This window comes from Anguilla rostrata, chromosome 11, assembly GCF_018555375.3.
Source record: "Anguilla rostrata isolate EN2019 chromosome 11, ASM1855537v3, whole genome shotgun sequence".
Classification (NCBI taxonomy): Eukaryota; Metazoa; Chordata; class Actinopteri; order Anguilliformes; family Anguillidae; genus Anguilla; species Anguilla rostrata.
Window position 1 is genome coordinate 34,009,075 of NC_057943.1, and position 19,861 is coordinate 34,028,935.

Consider the following 19,861-nt stretch of genomic DNA (forward strand, 5'->3'; position numbering starts at 1 on the left):
CTGAATGATAGATTTAAGATTTCTTATTTTTCATTCTGTGCAGAAAAGATGGACTTTGGTTTGCAATTAGTTACCCTTGATTTATGAATATGAAATATTCCAATGAGGTATAAAATCTGGATTGCTTTATCGATGTTCCGTATTCTTGTGTTACATTTAGTACATACAACGATATTCTCGTCAATATTAATTTAATATAGCTCATCATTTTAAGTGCAGAAATTGCTGTAGACTCTAGGATTGACAAACAGTTGCGCAGACCTATGACGTACCTCCACAACAGTTGTTCTGTACCAATCACAGAATGCGGGCGGGTCATATCTATCTTCGAAGAAGGGAACGGGAGAAGTACAACACAATTGCAAAGGAAGGGCTAACAGGTAAGAGCTTGCGGTAAGACAGTGAAACGTTGATGGGCTCTATTAGTAACCAGTCCGTTGTTTTCTACCGTCTTTTGATCATAAAATATTACCAGCACATATATCGCTATTTTTGTGGCGTCATGGTTCATTCTGAGGCACTGAAGACGATTTATTCGGGTTCGGTCTGTGCTAGCTTAGCTAGCCAGTAGGCTAAAAGATGGCTGACCCTACGTAAAGGAGGCGGGTTGTTTACGCCAAATAAGGCGCGCGCGGAAATTTTCCCAACTCGAATAGAAACGTTCCGTTCCTCATAAGTTTAAAGTCTAGGGGGGTTTTATCTGTGCAAATAAGAGGCTACAACCCATCACGTGCGTAGTGGCTACTTAGTCACTAGTAGATTGCAGCCGAGTGTGTTTTTGAACCCAACCGTAACGTAACCACGGTCATGAGAGCTAAAATATCTGACCGCGAACTTGCAACCACAACAACGGGATTTACCTGACCGTTGAACGAATCGCGTGCTGTCACACCACGAGGTTGCCTTGTTTTGTGTATGACACAGGTTCGAAGAGTTAGTGTGTAGATGCACAGGACTGGCTAGCATGGTAGCTAGAATAATCCGTCTTTGCAGCCAGAGTTGGCCAACTATATTCCGCCAAGATGGCGGTTTTAGCACACTTTTTGCGCATTTCGAGGTTATCAGGGTCTGTGCTGCTGGCAGTGGCTCTGCGATTGTTCTTAGCGGCCAATCACGGATCCAGACGTTTGTCGCATGTAAAACCACGCACCGTAGCGGTCACTTAATTCCGGTGACCAAGGCAGTGATCAACATTTTGAAAAGTTTGAAAGCGTATCAGACTAGACATGTAACCAGGAACATTAAATGTTGTCTAAAGAAAGTAATTAGGCAACTGAAGCTTCCTATTTGCTTTGGTGTAGTTGACAGCTCTTGCGCACATATGTCGCACATTTACTATTAGCTGAATCTTTATCCAGAATCTAAAATGATGCTGTTGGATCTGAACGTCCAGGATTCTGTCTCCATCTCATATTTCTAAAGCATTTAACCATTGGTGGGGAAATACATTTTCTTTCATTCATTTACTCACCAGAGAAGTGCATTATTTTTTTCTCCTCGTACAGTCCACTCTAAACAGCAGTGACGTACACGTGCACAGTGACGTTGTGACCAGATCAAATCTGATCCTATACCGTTAGCATAGCTGTTAGATTCTGAGCACTGATGGAGTCACACTAGTGCTTTATTTTACATCATCCATGCCTAGTTTGAATTGATCCGTACCGTAATGAATGTTGATACATAGATACGCCTTTAGGCATGATTAGTTGCTCCCGTGCTGTTGTTCATTTAACCTATATTTGGCTTGATTTATAATTTATTTAAACATAACCAGTTTTTGTATTCTGATACTTGCAGTTTTTTTTTACAGTTTTGACAATGGTGTTTTTACTATAATGGGCTTGTGAGTCATTGCCAAGTGAATAAATGTAATGCTGAATATAATTTATACAGCCAGATGTTAACTAATTTTTATTTTGTTTATGGCCATACAAATTTGTTTAGTACTTTAACAAATTGTATTTTTAGGAAAGTCAGGCAAACAAGTGGAAAGGGGGGGAACAAATTCAGTTTCAAGTAGTGAAATACCAACTCCAGTCAAGCAAATTCAATTTCTGCTGGCACTGATCTCTGTCCTTAGATGACTGCCCCTTAAACATCGAGAACCTGGCCAAGGGGCTATTCACCCACAACCTTAATCTCTGTTGCATAACTAAATATTGTAGTTGGCTGCTCTGAGGCCAAACATACTTAACACGCCTGTCCTTTACTACTGTAATGGACTGTACGGACTTCTGAGGCTAAAGGTTTTGCCACGTGTCGTTTACATTTGTGGGGAGCTGTACTGAGGCTGGGTTTACCGTGCATTTTATTTGCTTTTGTAGAGAGCTGTACCGAGGCTGACTTTACCTCACTTGTCATTTGCTTTTGTAGAGAGCTGTACTGAAGCTGACTTTACCAGACATCATTGGCTTTTGTAGAGAGCTGTACCGAGGCTGACTTTACCTCACTTGTCATTTGCTTTTGTAGAGAGCAGTACTGAGGCTGACATTACCAAACTTGTCATTGGCTTTTGTAGAGAGCAGTACTGAGGCTGACTTTACCACACATGTCATTTGCTTTTTTGGCAGATGTATATAATGCACGTGAATGGTTTTCTTTGCTGACAGGCTCTGGAGATGAACAGGATCCGGATTCACGTGCTGCCGTCCAGCAGGGGTCGCGTAGCGCCCGCCGCCCGCTCCCAGGAGCCCCAGACCTGCTCCTTCTCCCAGCGGCCCTGCTCGCAGCCCCGCCTGGAGGGCCTGGAGTTCTGCATAAAGCACGTCCTGGAGGACAAGAACGCCCCCTACAGGCAGTGCAGCTACGTCTCCAACAAGAACGGCCGGCGCTGCCCCAACGCGGCGCCCAAGCCGGAGAAGAAAGACGGGTGAGCGCTGGGCCCACGTGCGGTGGGCACGGCCTCTTTCCTGGCCTCTGTGCGCCCCGCATGGCCTTCAGACCCCTCCCAAAAGAAGAGTCCTCTGAAAAGCTGTTTATGCCATTTACCAACACAACAGCATGGTTTAGTCATGGGAAGTGGCTGATCTCAGGCCGTCACTCTCCACAGAGGTTAATTGTGAGTTGATTCTCTAGGTTTTTCATGGCACAGCTGAGTGTGGGTAAATGGTTTAGGCATGCAACACTTGGCACTGCATAGCCTTTTTCCCAGGTGCCTCTCAGACAGAGGACTCAACGCAGTGCTTGAGCTGACTGGGATTTTTCGGGTGTTCCAGGGTGACGTTCTGCGCCGAGCACGCCCGCAGGAATGCCCTCTCCCTCCAGGCCCAGATGAGGAAGGTGTCGTCCGGGCCCTCCCCGGAGGTGCTCCTGTCCCAGCTGAGCGGGTACAGCCGGCCCGAGACCGGGGTCCCCGGCCAGGACGGGAGCCGCAGCGAAGCCAGCCGAATGCTGGGTGAGGGAAGGGCTCGCGTTGGGGCGAGACGTTTACTGCCGTATGCGCTACAGGGTAATCAGTTAGGGGAAGCTGGCAATGAACTCCCGAATGGATTCACAGATTTGCACAAGATTTTGTGGAAAGGTTGGTCGTGAACCAAAGAGGAGGTCACGTGTTTGTGTGACGGTGTGTGCGTGGATGTATGCACATGGATGTATGCGCGTCTGCGGTCGCAGCTAGTGCGGATTCGCGGTTGTTTAGTTTAAATTTACCTTGTCGCTAGCGACTGTTACAGTATGCTTCTAATGCATTTAAAACGGGACTAGTTGACCCAGTTGATGTGAACAGTTTGATTGTTGGTATGTCCGGTGTGGTTGATGTTTGTTGGTATGTCGGTGTGGTCGATGTTTGTTGGTATGTCGGTGTGGTTGATGTTTGTTGGTATGTTGATATATGACGCTTTGTTTAGACGAGGACAGCTGGAGTGAGGAGGAGCAGGACTCCGTTTTGCTGGACCAGACGTGGAAGGGGGACCCCGACAGCGAGGCAGACAGCATCGACAGCGATCACGAGGACCCCCTAAAGTAAGGCCCTTCCACTGCATTCAAAATCATCCATTTTGTATTCACATAGAAACCAAGCGAACAACTGCTATGATTTAGTTCAGGTCAGACTTTATATAATCTTTTTAATTCTTATTTCATTAGTCTTACTCTGCCCCCTACTGGTCATTTGGAGACCATGTTTTTATAGTGCGACTTCACATGGTGTTGAAATTTTAGCCAATTAGTGGTGCGACCGTTTAGTGAACTTGAAGTGAATATCTGTACAGAACGTTTAGAAATGACATGCTTTTCATCCACCTACAGGAAATTGTTCAATTTATACCTGTTATTAAGCTTGAAAAGAGCTATTTATCCTTCTGTATTGTGGCATGGTCCATGCGGGAGCTACCCCCTTTTTCCTCGGCCGTGAGTTTGACTCCTGACGCGTGTTGCAGACACGCGGGAGTGTACACTGCAGAAGAAGTGGCCCTGATCACTCGCGAGAAGCTGATCCGCCTCCAGTCGCTCTACATCGACCAGTTCAAGCGCCTGCAGCACCTGCTGAAGGAGAAGAAACGCCGCTACCTGCACAGCCGCAAGGTGGAGCACGACACCGTAGGTGAGACCAGTTAGTGCACTGTAGGTGAGACCAGTTAGCGGGCCGTAGGTGAGACCAGTTGGCGTGCAGAAGGTGAGACCAGTTAGCGCGCCGTAGGTGAGACCAGTTAGCGCGCCGTAGGTGAGACCAGTTAGCGCGCCGTAGGTGAGACCAGTTAGCGCGCCGTAGGTGAGACCAGTTAGCGGGCCGTAGGTGAGACCAGTTAGAACACCGTAGGTCAGATCAGTTAGCGTGTCATAGGTGAGACCAGTTAGCGTGCTGTAGGTGAGACCAGTTAGCGTGCGGTAGGTGAGACCAGTTAGCGTGCCGTAGGTGAGACCAGTTAGCGTGCTGTAGGTGAGACCAGTTAGAACACCGTAGGTCAGATCAGTTAGCGGGCCGTAGGTGAGACCAGTTAGAACTCCATAGGTCAGATTAGTTAGCGTGCTGTAGGTGAGACCAGTTAGAACACCGTAGGTCAGATCAGTTAGCGTGCTGTAGGTGAGACCAGTTAGTGGGCCGTAGGTGAGACCAGTTAGAACTCCATAGGTCAGATTAGTTAGCGTGCTGTAGGTGAGACCAGTTAGCGGGCCGTAGGTGAGACCAGTTAGCACACCGTAGGTCAATCAGTTAGCGGGCCGTAGGTGAGACCAGTTAGTGGGCCGTAGGTGAGACCAGTTAGAACTCCATAGGTCAGATTAGTTAGCGTGCTGTAGGTGAGACCAGTTAGCGGGCCGTAGGTGAGACCAGTTAGAACACCGTAGGTCAGATCAGTTAGCGGGCCGTAGGTGAGACCAGTTAGAACACCGTAGGTCAGATCAGTTAGCGTGCTGTAGGTGAGACCAGTTAGCGGGCTGTAGGTGAGACCAGTTAGAACACCGTAGGTCAGATCAGTTAGCGTGCTATAGGTGAGACCAGTTAGCGGGCCGTAGGTGAGACCAGTTAGAACACCGTAGGTCAGATCAGTTAGCGGGCCGTAGGTGAGACCAGTTAGAACTCCATAGGTCAGATTAGTTAGCGTGCTGTACTAATAGTAGCGCGTGTGTGTGTTTTGCAGGGAGCAGTCTGCTCACAGGGCCCGAGGGCTTGTCCATGAAGGAGCGGGAGAACCTGAAGAAGCTGAAGGCCCTGCGCCGTTACCGTCGGCGATACGGTGTGGAGGCGCTGCTGCACCGGCAGCTCCGGGAGCGCCGGCTGGCTGCCACCGAGGGATCCATCCTGCAGGTGCGCTGCTCTCACAGCCTGGTCGCCCTCTAGTGGCACAGCGGTGTCACTGCTCTACAGGTTCACTCCGCATTATATGTACTCTTACGGTTCAGTGCCTGCGGGGTCGTTGGACAGCTGCTGTCGGTTAGCGATGGGAGAGTGAGGCTCTATCAGCCCATAGAAATGGTTTCCCTCTGGTGGTGGAATGGTGTTACTGCAGTTTCTCTGCCGATACCGCTTCTCTGTGAGTGAGAGGACGCTGTTACCTGGTCTTCTTCTAGGTAGTGCTTAAATTGGCATGTTCCTGTACCATTTCAGATTCACTCTCGAACCGTGACACAATCTGATGGGCATTTGAGTGCTATTGGGCTGCGGGGGTCGTGTAAAGTATTTTTGTAATTTTGGGATTTTGTCTTTCGAGCTCATCCTCTACTTCCTTCAGATCTGCCCCAAGGCACGTGACCCTCAAAGGCAGCTAGTGTTTATTGGCATAAATACATCTATGTATTAACTAATATTACTGTATATTTTTTATGTTGATGAAATGGGGAGGGGGGGAAGGCATTGACAGCCTGATTTTCCATTACAGAATCCAGAATAGCATTTGTGACTTGTCACTTTTGTGTGTCCGTGTGCGTGCGTGTGTGTGTCTGTGCGTGTGTGTGTGTGTGTGTGTGTGTGTATTTTCCAGGCCCACTCCGCACGCTCCGGTCAGAGGTGCATCTCGTTTGTGGAGGGGGTGCGCTGCTCCAATCAGAGTCTGCCGATGACCCGCCACTGCGTCTCCCGTATCCTACCGCCGTTGCTGTCTAAGTTACGCACCGCCAGCGTATAGAATGCCGCAGTAATCAGATCAGTCACCTGGTGACGACTTCCTGTTCTCTTTGCGCTGTGTTGCATTAAACCAATCACTGGTGCCCGCTTCATTTTTATAAATTTTCTTTTTTTCTTTTTTTTTTTTTTTTACTTGCGCTATGATGCTTATATCTGCCTCTACTCCTCATGGTCACCCCCTCATTTGCTGGACCCCCCCCCCCCCTGCAGTAGCCCTGTATGGAGTCTGGCAGCTTGCAGTAGCTGTTGGTTTTGAACAGAGGCAGAAATGAAGACCTTCCCATGGTCTGTTGGTTTTCCCCCACCTCTTCCATAGGGGACACCCAATTCAGTTGGAAGGGACAGCCGCTTCAAAAATCACTTTCATCTGTGATTTTACCCTCTATCGTCTTCGTTTCCTCAGCCGCCTTACCCCGCCAATCCTCTTCTTTTTACTTTTACCCCAATCTGCAAAATGGCCGCTCTTCATTTCATGGCTGTCTTCCGCTCATCTCCTGCATCTGCAGTTTAGCGTTCAGCTTGCATTTCTCCTTTACTCTCCAGTGACTGGCAGTGGTAAGCTGGCAAGACGCTTGAAACGCCTTCCAGTAGCCACGAGAATATTGACAGGGCGGAGAGCTGGCAGAAGAACAGTAAATAGACAAGACCTTGAAAAACAATGCTACAATACAAGCATTGTAAAAATTAAAAATAAATCATTCTTACTGAGTGTTCCTTCATAACAGCTGTATAGCTCCTACTTGACACTTTCATCAGAACTCCGTAGGCATTCATGAATGCATCTGCCTGTAACTAAAATTGTGTGTGTCCCTCTATGCCGCAGTCATGTCACTATCTGCATCAGTGGTGGCCGGGGTGGGACGTTTTCCCATTACGAGCTGATTTGTCCTTGCGTTTGTGTTCTCATTTCATTTTTATTTTGTGCCTAAAGCTCGTTTTACAGTGGCAGACCTGCTTAATGGTGTTCCAGAGCCTTTTTTCAGGCGAAGCTTAGCCGCGTTTAAGAATCTGCTGCGAGCTCGGTACTCGAGTAAACGATCCCACCCCCCGGTGTTGGTGAAGTGACACACACTACGCCCATTCATGGCTGTTTGCACATGTATTTATGAGTGATTATGCTGAACTCCAGGGGCTTCTGAGACCCCCCCCCCCTTACACCTGGCATGAACATGCGTTTTGGGGGATCGGATAGCACTCAACTGCTTGAAAATACAGCTGTAGATGCACCCAAGACATACTGAGGACAGATTGCGATCAGTTGCCCAAACCATCTCCAGGGATGTATTGTGACCTCATTAAACACAAGTGTAAATGGTAATGCTGCCCACGTGCGATGACTACGTGATCAGAAAAGCGTGTGTGCGTAGCTTCACACGATCCTTTTTATTGCCAAAATAACACTAACGTTAGCCGGCAACGAGTCAGTTACTGTAGCTTTCAGAGGACTGGCACAGTAGGGAAGGAGGACGTCGTGTGTGCAGTTTGAGCTGGAAGTGAGATCGGATTATGATCTGATCTCTGTGCAGTCAGCTGAGACGCATATTAAAGGGATGGTATAAACGCGATCCGGCGAAATCCTTTCTAGATACCGTCTCGATACAGGATGCATGTTATGCCACGTGTAAAGGGGGTCTGGGAGTGGAGTTGTCTATCTCTGAAGGACCATTCATAGAAGGTGTATTCCAAAAATCAATTGAAAAAAGGCGACGACGTGTGGTGGAGTTTAAAATGGTGCCTAACACTGGTCCGTAAAACCAGCGGTGTCATCAGCACACAGCAGTGTCGTCATGGCAGCAGTTCCACCTCTGTGACCTCACGAGAGACGCCGGCCCTGATTGGGGGCTCCTTTCCTTAGCGCCGGCTCCCCCTGCAGATATCTACCAGGACAGTAACCAGGTGCTGTTTAAGATGTGCCCGGGCCTGAAGGACGTGCCCTGCGACCGGCCCGTCCACATGGGCCAGTCGGAGGAGCCGCGCTGCCCCCTGCACCTGTCCCTGCCGCCGCCCATGTACCAGCCCGAGCAGGAGCCGCTGGTGCCCGAGGAGCTGACCCCCGCCCCCACCGAGCTGTACCTGAGCGCCGCCGAGCTGCAGCCCACCGAGAACCTGCCGCTGGAGTTCAGCGACGTGCGTACCGCCCCTCTGCCCCGCCTCGCCCCGCCCCGCCCCTCCCCTCCCCTCTGATTCACCCCGCCCCGCCCCACTGCCCTGCTCCTCTGCCTCACCTCACCCCGCCCCTCCTCTGATTCGCCCCGCTCCTCTGCCTCACCTCACCCCGCCCTCCTCTGATTCGCACCGCCCCGCCCCACTGCCTCACCTCACCCCGCCCCGCCCCACTGATTCACACCGCCCCGCCCCACTGCCCCGCCCTACCCCTCTGCCTCACGCCGCCCCTCCCCTCTGATTCACACCGCCCCGCCCCACTGCCCCCGCCCTACCCTCTGCTCACACGCCCCCCCCTCTGTCGCCCGCCCACCCCTCGCCTCGCCACGCCGCCTCCCCTCTGATTCCCCCGCCCCGCCCCACTGCCCCGCTCTACCCTCTGCCTCCGCCCCCTGCCCTGCCCCTTTGCTTCACCCCTCTGCTCTGCCCCACTCCTCTGCACTGCCATACCCCTCTGCTTCATCCTGTCCTGTGCCCCTCCTGCTCTGCAGAATATAGTGTTAATTGTAGCGTAGGTACCATTTGAATAGCTAAAGAAAATTTCTCCAAGCTCTCCTCAGGGCACATACGAGCACATTCTGTCCTCTGAAGCAGATGTCATTCGCTGCTCTGTATCACACCATTGTGCAGGTGGTAGTTGGAGGAAAAAACTTCTGAAGAGGCAAACCGCAGGCACTTAGTCAGCCAGCAGGGGTCACTGATGCACAGTGAGACACTGTCATTCCGGCATTCTGAAATCCTCGCTCCCAAAGTGATGCCAGGTGTTCATCGCCCTGCGGGGCTGCTGGCCACTGTGGGCACAGGCACAGCCCATATTCCATGCCAGGCCACACTCGGGAACTCTTCTCCATCTTGTTTCCCAAACCGAACGTCTCCCGCCTGGCCAAATACCCGTGCCCCTTCTCACCCCTGCAGCTCTCACATCGCACCACGCTGAAACGCGACACACGCGAGCATCACTTCAACATCGCTCACAGAAATGTCACAGAGAAAGGGAAAAGAATATCAGTGACCTCAGACTGACCTGCCGGCCCCTGGCTCCAGCGAGGGTGTCGTTAATTTGGGGCCCCACGTGCCTTCTCCTGGTACCTCTCTCTTTTAAACAGTCGGGGGCGTGGTCACTGCAATGAGTACCTCATTACGATCACCCGTCGCTTTAAATTCTCCAGTAAGCTGTGGAGGCTGTCTGTCTGTCTGTCTGGCTATTCCGAGAGGCCTGTCCTTGAACTTGAAGGCGGGCTGATCGTTAATGTGTTTATTTTGCCAGACGCGTGACTGCGGACAAGGCTGCTATTCCTAGACGCGCCGGCCGAACGGAGCATCCAGTCTAAAAAAAAGGCCTGAAATTGATGGGGAGAGGTCACGGCGCTTTCAGTCCCCCCCCGAAAATCAATGAATATTTTAACGCCCCGTTTTAAAAGCGACGCTTGGAAGCTTTGCTGCGCTGAACGGCTTTATCGCATCCTCACCCGCAGAATGGTTTGAAAGGTAGCCAGACACAGCGGCGTGTATGGGTGTAGAAAACAAGAACAGGGAAATGACCGCACTGATGAATGTGTGTGTTCCTGCTGGTGTGCGTTGAGCTGTCTTAAGGGAGTGACCCGTTCAGCTCAAGCAGTAAGGCCGGGGTCCGCTGTCCGTACCGGTTCTGTTCACTACTGTGCATTCGGGTGATTCACAGCTGGACAGGATATTGACTGAACTGAGGAAATACGCTGCGGAAGCAGTGGGGAAAAATGCTTCTTCAGTTGGGCATCTGGGGTCCGCTTGCTGAAACTGCACATGAAGCGTCTTACTTTGGCTACGGTGTGAAAAGAAGCCGCTCACGGCACCGCGTGTTTCAGAGGAGAGCCGTCTGCACTGTCCTAATCGGTCCATTCCATAGGAGCTTAAAAACGGGAGCATCTCCATTCTAGTGTTTAATAATAATAATAATAATGCATTTTGCGAGTGCCTTTTGCGATCTGACCTTGATGGGTGATGCACGGCGGCCATTTTGGCTCCTCTGCACATGAGTGAGTGAGTGGAGCTCTGAGTGAGTGAAGCTCAGCTCAGAGCAGTGAGTGAGGTTCAGGTGAGTGAGTGAGTGAGGCTCAGCTGTGCTCAGTGAATGCGTTCCTGTCTCCGGGCCGCAGGACCTGGACGTGGTGGGGGACAGAATGGAGTGCCCGCCCTCCCCGCTGCTGTTCGACACGGCGCTGGCCCTGGAGGACCAGACCATCCGCGAGATCGCCGAGGCGCCCATGGACATCCTGACGGGCGCGGAGCAGGCCGAGCTGGAGCTCTCTGAGAGAGGGGCCATCCCCATGGAGGAGGACCAGGTGGGACAGAGCCACACCCCCTCCTTTAACGGGCCAAACAACAGGGACTTGTTTGTCTTTGTTACATTATTGTTTCAAGATATCTAGCAGTTAAGTAGCCTTTGAGAAGCGTGAGAACAATCTCAAGTCTCCTTATTTGTTTCTTTGTTTTTCTTTCCGATTTGGAATTTGCGGTTGTGAAAAGCAGCTATGCCACCGGAACTTCTATTTTACACCCTACAGACCACGCAGTACTACAGGAGAGCCAATTGACTGTTTTACACCCTACAGACCACACAGTAATACAGGAGAGCCAATTACTATTTTACACCTTACAGGCTACAAAGTACTACAGGAGAGCCAGTGACTATTTTACACCATACAGGCCACACACAGTACTACAGGAGAGCCAGTGACTATTTTACACTTTAGACTACACAGTAATACAGGAGAGCCAATTACTATTTTAAACCTTACAGGCTACAAAGTACTACAGGACAGCCAGTGATTTTCTTTTGGGGGGGGGGGGGTTTAACACCCCACTGGCCAAACCGTACTGGTGGAACGTATTCCTAGATTAGGGTTTCATTTCTGACCATGTTTTGCTCTGCATTGGAGAGTTGAAACGTAAGGGTTTACGTGCTGCACAGGGACCACACCACATGACTCATGATTGCCTTGATTGGTTGATTCGGTTAGGAAGGGCTTCCCCCCCACCGCCCCAACCAGACTGTCTGACCGCTCGCTGCCCTCAGGTCGTCTCGGAGACCGGTGTGACTGGCGCCCCGGAGGGAGGGGCCATGGGAGACGGCACGGCGAACGACTTCGGCATAACGGCGAACGCCACATGAGAGCCGCCGCGTGACCACAACCAGCGGTGTTGGCGGGACGGCCCGGGGACGCCGTTTCAACACCAAACGAACAAATAAAAACGCCCTTAAAAGCAGAGACTTCGCTGCACCCTTCGCCGGGACCCCAGACCTCTCTCGCCAGGGTGGACCTGCTACGGAGGCGAGGGGGGGACATGGTTCCCTCGTTGTGTTCTTGCGCACGGTCGCTTTCCCGCAGGGTTCCCTGGTCCTGACGTCCTGAGATCCTGTCTGGTTTTGAAGGGGGTCTTTGAAGCGGTGTGCAGCTCCCAGCGCCCAAGTGTTTGCCAGGTGTCACTAGCTGCAGATACCATGCTGTTAATAAGCCCTGTTTGTAACTGTTCAGAAGAATTAAAAAAACATGACCAATGTATGTTTGTTTTTTTATTTTTTATTATTGAACCGGCTTAGTTTTTGCATGAATGTAGACAGTTGTAGGTATGTGTAGTTATGTATTGAGGCATGTACAGGCAGACCAGTTACCCTGAGAGGGAGAGAGGGAAACTGGTTTCCCATAGCACTGAGCCCCCTGTCTCGTGGCACAACAGGGTCTGCTCAGAAACAGCCAATCCTAGTTGAGCAAACCAGGGCCCACCTTCCTAACGTTCATTAGCCCTGTACACCCCTCCCGCACCTTTGCATTTTACCGATACAGAAAATGTGGTACTCATTAGGTTCGTTCAGCAGTGCCGAAAGAGTGGCGCGCGGTGTTTAGATGGCGGCAGAGCACTACAGCGGTAGCATCTGTGCTCCTCTGCTGCTCGTGCGCTGGAGCCAGCGGGCCTTCCCTTCTGTACTAGTAACGCGAGGCGCTAGATGGCGCCAAAAAGCGTAACCCGAAGCCTGCCCAGAATTTAAATCCGACTGTTGTGTATGCATTACTGAGCTGTACATATACATGCGAGCTCTTATTTTCCTACATAAGTTTGTATTTGCCCCTTATGCAAATAATTACACCCGGTTTACACGTGCCTTTGTTCAGTTGCATGCTGTGTAGAACATTAAAAATCATTTTGTGCTCCAATATTTGAGGTAACAACCGGTCTAATTTTAATAAGCTTAATAACGTACCGCATTTTGCGATTAAGCTCATATATATGTGGTTTTTCCCGGTTTTGTTTTTAAATATTTGAATATTTGCCCTGGAGCTGTATCCCTTTTTTAAGATTAAAAAGTTGCATGTAGATGCGAATTGCAGGTACATTGCTGAGATGCAGAAAACTGAGAGACCACGGATCTTACTCTTAACAGCATAGTCTTCATTTCCATGCTATAACGAGCCCCTTCACCACGTTGAACCCCAGTATTTCCGTTTTGCTCTGGCAACCTGGTTTCATTCATTAGAAGAGCGCTATTTTCGCTAGCGCTCTGAAACAAAACATTCTGTTCTCTACAGAATGTTTAAATGGTGTATCCAGAATGAACTATATGGATAGCTGTGGTCATTCATTTGAACATAAAACATTTTGGAACTGATCATTTTTACACACAACGCGCTAATTCACGAAGTCAATATTAGGACAGGAATTTTGACTTGAGAGGGGCAACCCTCTGTTACTCAAAGTTGTTTATAGGCCGACATGACTGAAATTTCAATGCAAAAAGAGGACAAAGCGTCGATCTAAATCACAGTTTAACGCCTGTATCGAATTTGAATGCTTTAGGAAGCGGTTTGTGGCGTAAATCAGGGGCCAGCTTTCCAACGACTTTTTAAAGCAGAGCTGTTGGGTCGAGTGGGAATCGACTTGTCTGGCTGAGGTTTTTTTTACTGGTTTAAAGAGGACGTTGAAGACAATCTAAGAACAATGCATCTGGAATATAAAAAGACCCCGTATACATAAAGCGTACGCTAAATGTAGCCTTTGTTTGATCTATTAAAATTGGTCATTCGCGTCTAGATTATTTTGTTTTTCATTATTACACATTCTGTTTTCATTTATGTACAAAATGTTTTCAAATATTTTATCGACAAACTGTCACAGAGCGCCGCGTCCTTATACCGCGACACCCGCAAACTGGCCGCGCCTTGTGGACCACTAGGGCACTTCGGCGACGGCGAGATGCGCGAGTCGTTTTCATTTCAGATGGAACGAACAGAATGGTGTTTCCAAAAAAAATGCAACGTGGACCACACGAGGATTGGTTGATCCCCCGAAAACGGGGCGGTGAATGTGATTTCAATGACATCACTTTTCTTGTTGGAAGCCGATTCTTCTGTAGCTTACTGGACAAGAGGGCAGAAGACACCACCGGAGGAGGGCTTTCTTGCTGACTGAGCAGGGAGGAAATACGGTATGATCAACTAAATACTGCCTAAAATAGTGGTTAGCGAGTCGTTTCTGCCACGTTTATCGTGGGTGGTGCGCTGTTTCTCATACGACAGACTGCGGCAGATAAGGTTTGTGTATTTTAATGCTTTTGAGTTCCGCGCAAAGTGCGTGTAGGGTACAGAGATGATGTACACAGGTAATTGGCCGCCAAGCATAAGCGCTGCACAAATGCGACTAGGGGTGCTATCAGACTATTTTAGTTGATCATATGACTTATTCGATCATTATTTCAGTTAAACTGCGTGTACTCGGTCTAGTTAGCACAATCTGCTATGCGAAACGGCGATGCCCAACGCATTTTGGGCTAAGTTGCCTGTAGCCTATTGGTTTTGTTCTGAAGATGCTGCGCCCAGGTAGCCTCATGACTGTTGAAACACTAAGGGCAAGGTTATCGGCTCGCTGACGTTAGAACCGGTGTATTATTATTATTATTATTATTATTATTATTAGTGGTAAGGTTGTTGTTGCAGCACTGATTGCAGCCACTCGGTGTTTCTTGAACAGAATGTATTTAGTAAGCGAATCAAATTATAACTACTGCGGAGTATAATCAGATTTGTAAAACCTGGACAAGATCTGATGGATGCTCTTTCATAAATATTTACGATCTAAAACCCTACAGGAAATTGCGTCCTATGTTTACTGTAGAATCGTGGAGCGGATTTTACCTTTGAAAAGAATATTCAAAATTATTCATATTAGTCATAAAAAACACAATCTTACCCCCCATTTAATAACAGGTGTGGCCTGATGTTTTAAGGGGGCGGAAACATCAGTGCCAATCAATAAGTTTACCTAACCGTGAGATACAGACTAGTGATGATCCTTTCTTGTAAACGCAATTTTAATACGGGACTTGTCCCAAATTAAATTGGCATTATGTGGTTAGTGGTAACTCGGTTTTGAGATCAAATGCAGGAACTGGAAATTGAAACGGAATTACAAGCCTGAGGTTCATTGTTAAGTTGTCTTGGGCAGTGTCGTGGAACGGTGAAATGACTTTTACCCCGAGCCCGCTGTAATCTGCATGGGCGTACTTTTCAGCTGCAGTATATTGCCGCGGATGAATATTGTCCATTAATAATTGAGAACTAGACTACAGAGGCTGTATGATTTTTGTTTGTCCGCAGCTACCCTCCTAAGACTTTTTTTTTTTGGACGTAATGCTAGTGTTTTGGTTGACAAAAATATGTTGCAGTGAAAAGTTCTTCGGAAATGTTATTTGTTTTATTTTTATTGAGTGCTCCTTGTATTGCAGGTTTCAGCATGGTAGAATAAATGGTTCTTGAGATTAAGACCGGAGTCTCATATTCACTACATGGGACAAAAATGAATTGCCGAGTTTTCAAAAAACATGCCTGGACCCTTCCCCCAAGGAATGGCCCCAATGGCCAAGAGAACAAAACGGTTAAAAATAAATGCACGACCTTTAATACAATACGGTATTCTGTAACATTGCTGACAAAGAATGTGCAACCTGCCAAACGTGTTTGGACAATAGACTAGCTGTCGTATATGCAGGGTGGTATAACCTTTCCACCCAGTAGCCTGGGGGGCTGAGGGGGGATTCGACAGAATAAGAAAAAACAAAATATGAACTCTTCAAATATTCCTATGTCATGTCTTCCTGTTGAGTCTGTGACACCTGCCAATGTATAAACAACTAGAGAAATGAGATTGAAACAAATGAAGATAAAGTTTGGCATCATGATGTCGTGGGTGGCGCAGGATGTAAGGTTAATCTGAGGTTCTTAGGAACTGTTTAGTTTAGAAATCCAGTGGCACTGGGGTGCTAACCAGGGTCCTGGCTGTCAAACCGCAGGTGTAGTTGGCTTAATAAATCCTTTAATCTCTTTAATTGTGTGGAGTTTGTGTCCTGAATGAAGAGGGCTGCACTGTCTCCCCCAGCCAGGTGAAGGCGCTATTTACAAAGTTAGTCATCGTAGTTAAGTCTTCCTCCTACATATTTAGTCATTTGCTTCTCTGATCTAATTTCATCTAAGCATCTTTAGGTATGGTGCCTTGATCTTGCCCACTGGTTTGCTCCCTGACATAATTATGAACAGATGATGGGTGGACCAAATGATTCAGAACATATTGCTCGCTCTCATGCATGTCAGCCAAATATCTTATTTTTTTGAAAAAATGGAAACTCTACAGTGTGAGTGACAGCCGGAATGTCAGAGTTTGGGTAATTTCTGGGCTAGCTACTGTACCTTAGCATGATGATGTGATCTTATTCCTTTACTGCATCCATCTTCTATTCCTTGACATTAGCATGTGCTGTGAGACCAGGCACCACCGTGGACACTGTCAGGTCAAATACAGGTCACTCCATTCAAAAGCAAGCGTGTGACATATCTGTGTAGGACATTTTTCTTTAAGAACTCTGCACTGAAATGCGGTGGCATTTCATTTCATGAAAAGGTTACTACTGTTAGATTGTTTATGTCACAGATTACATAAGTACCATCAGTAATGCCATCAAATTCCTGTAATGAGTCCTTGGTATCTGTGTATAGAACTAGATATTTATTAAAGCAATTCAGGTTAAGTGTCTTGCCTTAGGGCAGGGATACTCTAATCTGGCTCTTGAGGCCAGTAGTACTGCTTCTTTTCTACCTGATAGTTAATTGATTGATGAATGCCTCTGATTGGCCAATGATTAACCTCTCCTGCTGGGTCAGGTTTAAATCAGCCCTGAATGGAGAGGAAGAATGAAAACCAGCAGTACTACTGGCTTTGCCTTAGGGTAAATCGCCGAAGTGTGTCACCTTGGATTTGAACCTGCACACTCTTAGTTACAAGCCCGTTATTGGACACTGCTCCCCCTATGCGTTTGCTTTGAATTTAGTGTGTTCTCAAAGCAATTAGCTGCTGCAGCTTTAACAAATTCCCATTGTCTCCAGCGGAATGCGCCTCGCCTCTGAGCCTGTTTCAATCCCACAAGCCCCTGCTGCATGCGCGCCTCGGACGCAGAAACGAATTACAGTGAAATGGAGGTTACATCCCATTGTGCAAGATGGCTCTCCAAATGAAGTTCTTTCTGTCTGTGAGATCTCTTTCAGTTTTGATGTGGTTTTGTATGTTCTTTTTTTCATGTAGTTTTTTTTAATAATGCATGGCTGGGGCATGAACTGGTTGTAATGGGAACCACCTGTGTGTGTGTGTGTGTGTGTATGTGTGTGAGAGAGACATGAGTCAGGATTACCTTGAAAGACAGTAACGTCTCAAATTATTCTTCAAAAGGCCTGTGTGTGCGTGTTTTTGTACATGCCCACAAAGAGGAACTCACACACATATGCACAAATGTATGTGGCATCCACTATGAAGTTATAAACTCAAAATTTAGCTAAACAATACACACTGCTTTATTAGATGTGCTTAGACACCATATCAATGCATACACAAGTATGCATATGCATACGCATACACAGACTTGCACCTACACACACACACGCATATGTACCTGAGCACATGCACATGTATACATTTGCATGGACATGCATATATGAACGCACATGCACACGCACATACAAACGCACACACAAGCACACGCATATGCAAATGCACACACAGCCATGCTCAGTTCTGTGTGGCCCCAGGCCCTCTGTGTGAGGTGGCATTCCTCCTCCCACACAATCATCAGACACCCTTTCAATTACCTCTCCCACCCCTCACCCCTTTTACAGATACATTAGTCTGTTTAGCTGTCTCACCACTTCACAGCTAAACCAGACTGTTTGATTGTTCCTCACTCCTCACCCCTTTACAGCTAACCCTGACTGGTTCTTCACGTTTATATGGCACGTCTTCAGTCGTCCTCACAGTCAAATGACTAAGCCTGGCACAGAATTCAGTCTGGGGTCCAGAGGCTTAGGATGGGCTTTGGCACTAACAGATGCATGACTCTGGGTAGATCCCTCTTGCATGCTCTTCCCTTTGATGGGTGTCTAATCCCATGCTCCCCTTTGAAAATCTCTGATATGGGCACCGCCAAATAAAACGGTTATTTGCACATCAAATGCCACCGTTGCTGTTTTTTTTTTAACTTGTTTTGTTTTTGTAATGCTAAGCTGGGGCTCTCTGGCGTTCTTTGTTCTCACATAAAATGTGTGAATGTCACTGCGTCTTTCCCGCCAAAGCGCCACATCACCCTACCAGCGATCAAAGCAGCTCATTGGGACGTGGCTACGCGCCGCTCCCTGGGCTAAATGTTAATGAGGAGCTGGGCGTGTACGGCTGCTCTCTGTTAGAGCTCCAGTTTCCAGACTTGCACTGTGTTGTTTTTATTCTTTGTGCAGTTTGCGCAGTAATATCCTAATCTGAATGGGAAAAGCCACTAGGCCCAGGCACTGGAATAGTGTTGCTCAGGCTCGGCGTTAAAGAGCTTTCCACGCGCCGAGGTTTCGTAGTCAGTACATCAGAGGTCTACACTTTGTACACAGTCAGCGAAGGCAGACCACCAGCATCCCCATTGGCTACGGATATCGCCCGTGCACCACAAGACGCGCGAGCACTGATTGCCATTCCTGTTGATGGAAGCTCTCCCTCACCCTGCCGGTGGTATGACCAATCACAGAGCACCGGGCACAGTCTGCTCATTATTAGTAATTCTTTCATATTTCCTGCCTGGGCAATAATCTGGGTCTGTCTGGCATATGTGTTATAAATGAAGAGCCAGGAAACATTTCAACATTTGGATCCCTTTTGTGCTGGAGTTCAGTAGTTTTGTGAACTAAGTCGTTTTGTGAGGAGTGTTTGAAGTGTTTTCGGACTTGCGTGATGGTACAGCTTTCAGAATGTCTAAAGCACAGCGGAAATGGCTGCCTGTAGACTGAGTGTCTTGCTGAGACAGACTCCTCTCAAAAGCCGGTTCAACGTTCAGGAATGCTTGAGGGCGCTTAATAGATCACACGGCCGATGTTCCCTGCGAGCTGAATGGACGCTGCGAGTGAGTGCAGATCTGTGGATATGAAGTGAGAATCCTGGCGTGTTCAGAGGTGGTTTGTGACTACACGCTGTCACATGCGAGTGTTGTGTTGGCGTCGCATTAGTGTCACATTGGTGTCATGCCGTTACACTGCAGTGGAAGCCGGGCTGAGAAGAAAACACACTTATACCAGCATGAATTGGAGAGGCTAGAGTACCCGGAGGAAACCCACGCAGACACAGGGAGAACATGCAAACTACACGCAGAAAGGCCCAGGCTGGGATTCCATCGCAGGACTTGAAAGTGATGTATGCGGATGAAATCCTGCTGGCTGTATTCACAGATTACTTCAGCGGTCTTTCCCAGGACTAGTCCACTGTTGTCCAGCAATTATCCCAGTCCAGTGGATCTGTCCCATGGTGGTGTGTAGAACCACATCTCTAGCTGCACACGTCCTGCTGGTTGTTGTGTGCATACATTTACATTAGGCTTCAGTTCTATTTGACTGTTCAAGCATGCATACATATATTATGGCTACTAGCCATAGTATTTTTAGAATTCCTTCCATTTTTAGGACTCCTTTGTTCAGGCTTCACCCCATGGCTGTGTGCAGGTGTTTGGCTGACAGGGGTATTGGCAGCCATGTTCTGACTTTCTCGCTCAGCATTTGACCTTTGCAGCAAGGTTGATTTTTTTCCCCTCCG

At 48.3% G+C, this 19,861-nt stretch overlaps 1 protein-coding gene and 1 non-coding gene across 4 annotated transcripts; both read left to right on the top strand.

The window, feature by feature from the left end:
* Positions 1-255: 255 nt before the first annotated feature.
* kansl2 (KAT8 regulatory NSL complex subunit 2) lies at positions 256-12,265 on the top strand. Of its 3 annotated transcripts, none has more exons than XM_064299499.1 (10): positions 256-380; positions 2,613-2,872; positions 3,219-3,397; positions 3,849-3,963; positions 4,380-4,543; positions 5,580-5,746; positions 6,420-6,516; positions 8,436-8,689; positions 10,861-11,046; positions 11,781-12,265. In XM_064299499.1, exons 2-10 carry the CDS (start codon positions 2,622-2,624, stop codon positions 11,874-11,876), a joined length of 1,509 nt encoding a protein of 502 aa, XP_064155569.1. In that variant the 5' UTR covers positions 256-380; positions 2,613-2,621; the 3' UTR covers positions 11,877-12,265. The 3 variants fall into 3 exon arrangements, with proteins under 3 accessions (XP_064155569.1, XP_064155571.1, XP_064155570.1); XM_064299501.1 differs by having other exon boundaries at positions 11,725-11,865; XM_064299500.1 differs by having other exon boundaries at positions 375-393.
* Positions 6,772-6,909, top strand: LOC135235411 (small nucleolar RNA SNORA2/SNORA34 family). Its single transcript, XR_010324380.1, has one exon. It is a non-coding gene; the product is annotated as a small nucleolar RNA SNORA2/SNORA34 family (small nucleolar RNA).
* Positions 12,266-19,861: the final 7,596 nt, after the last annotated feature.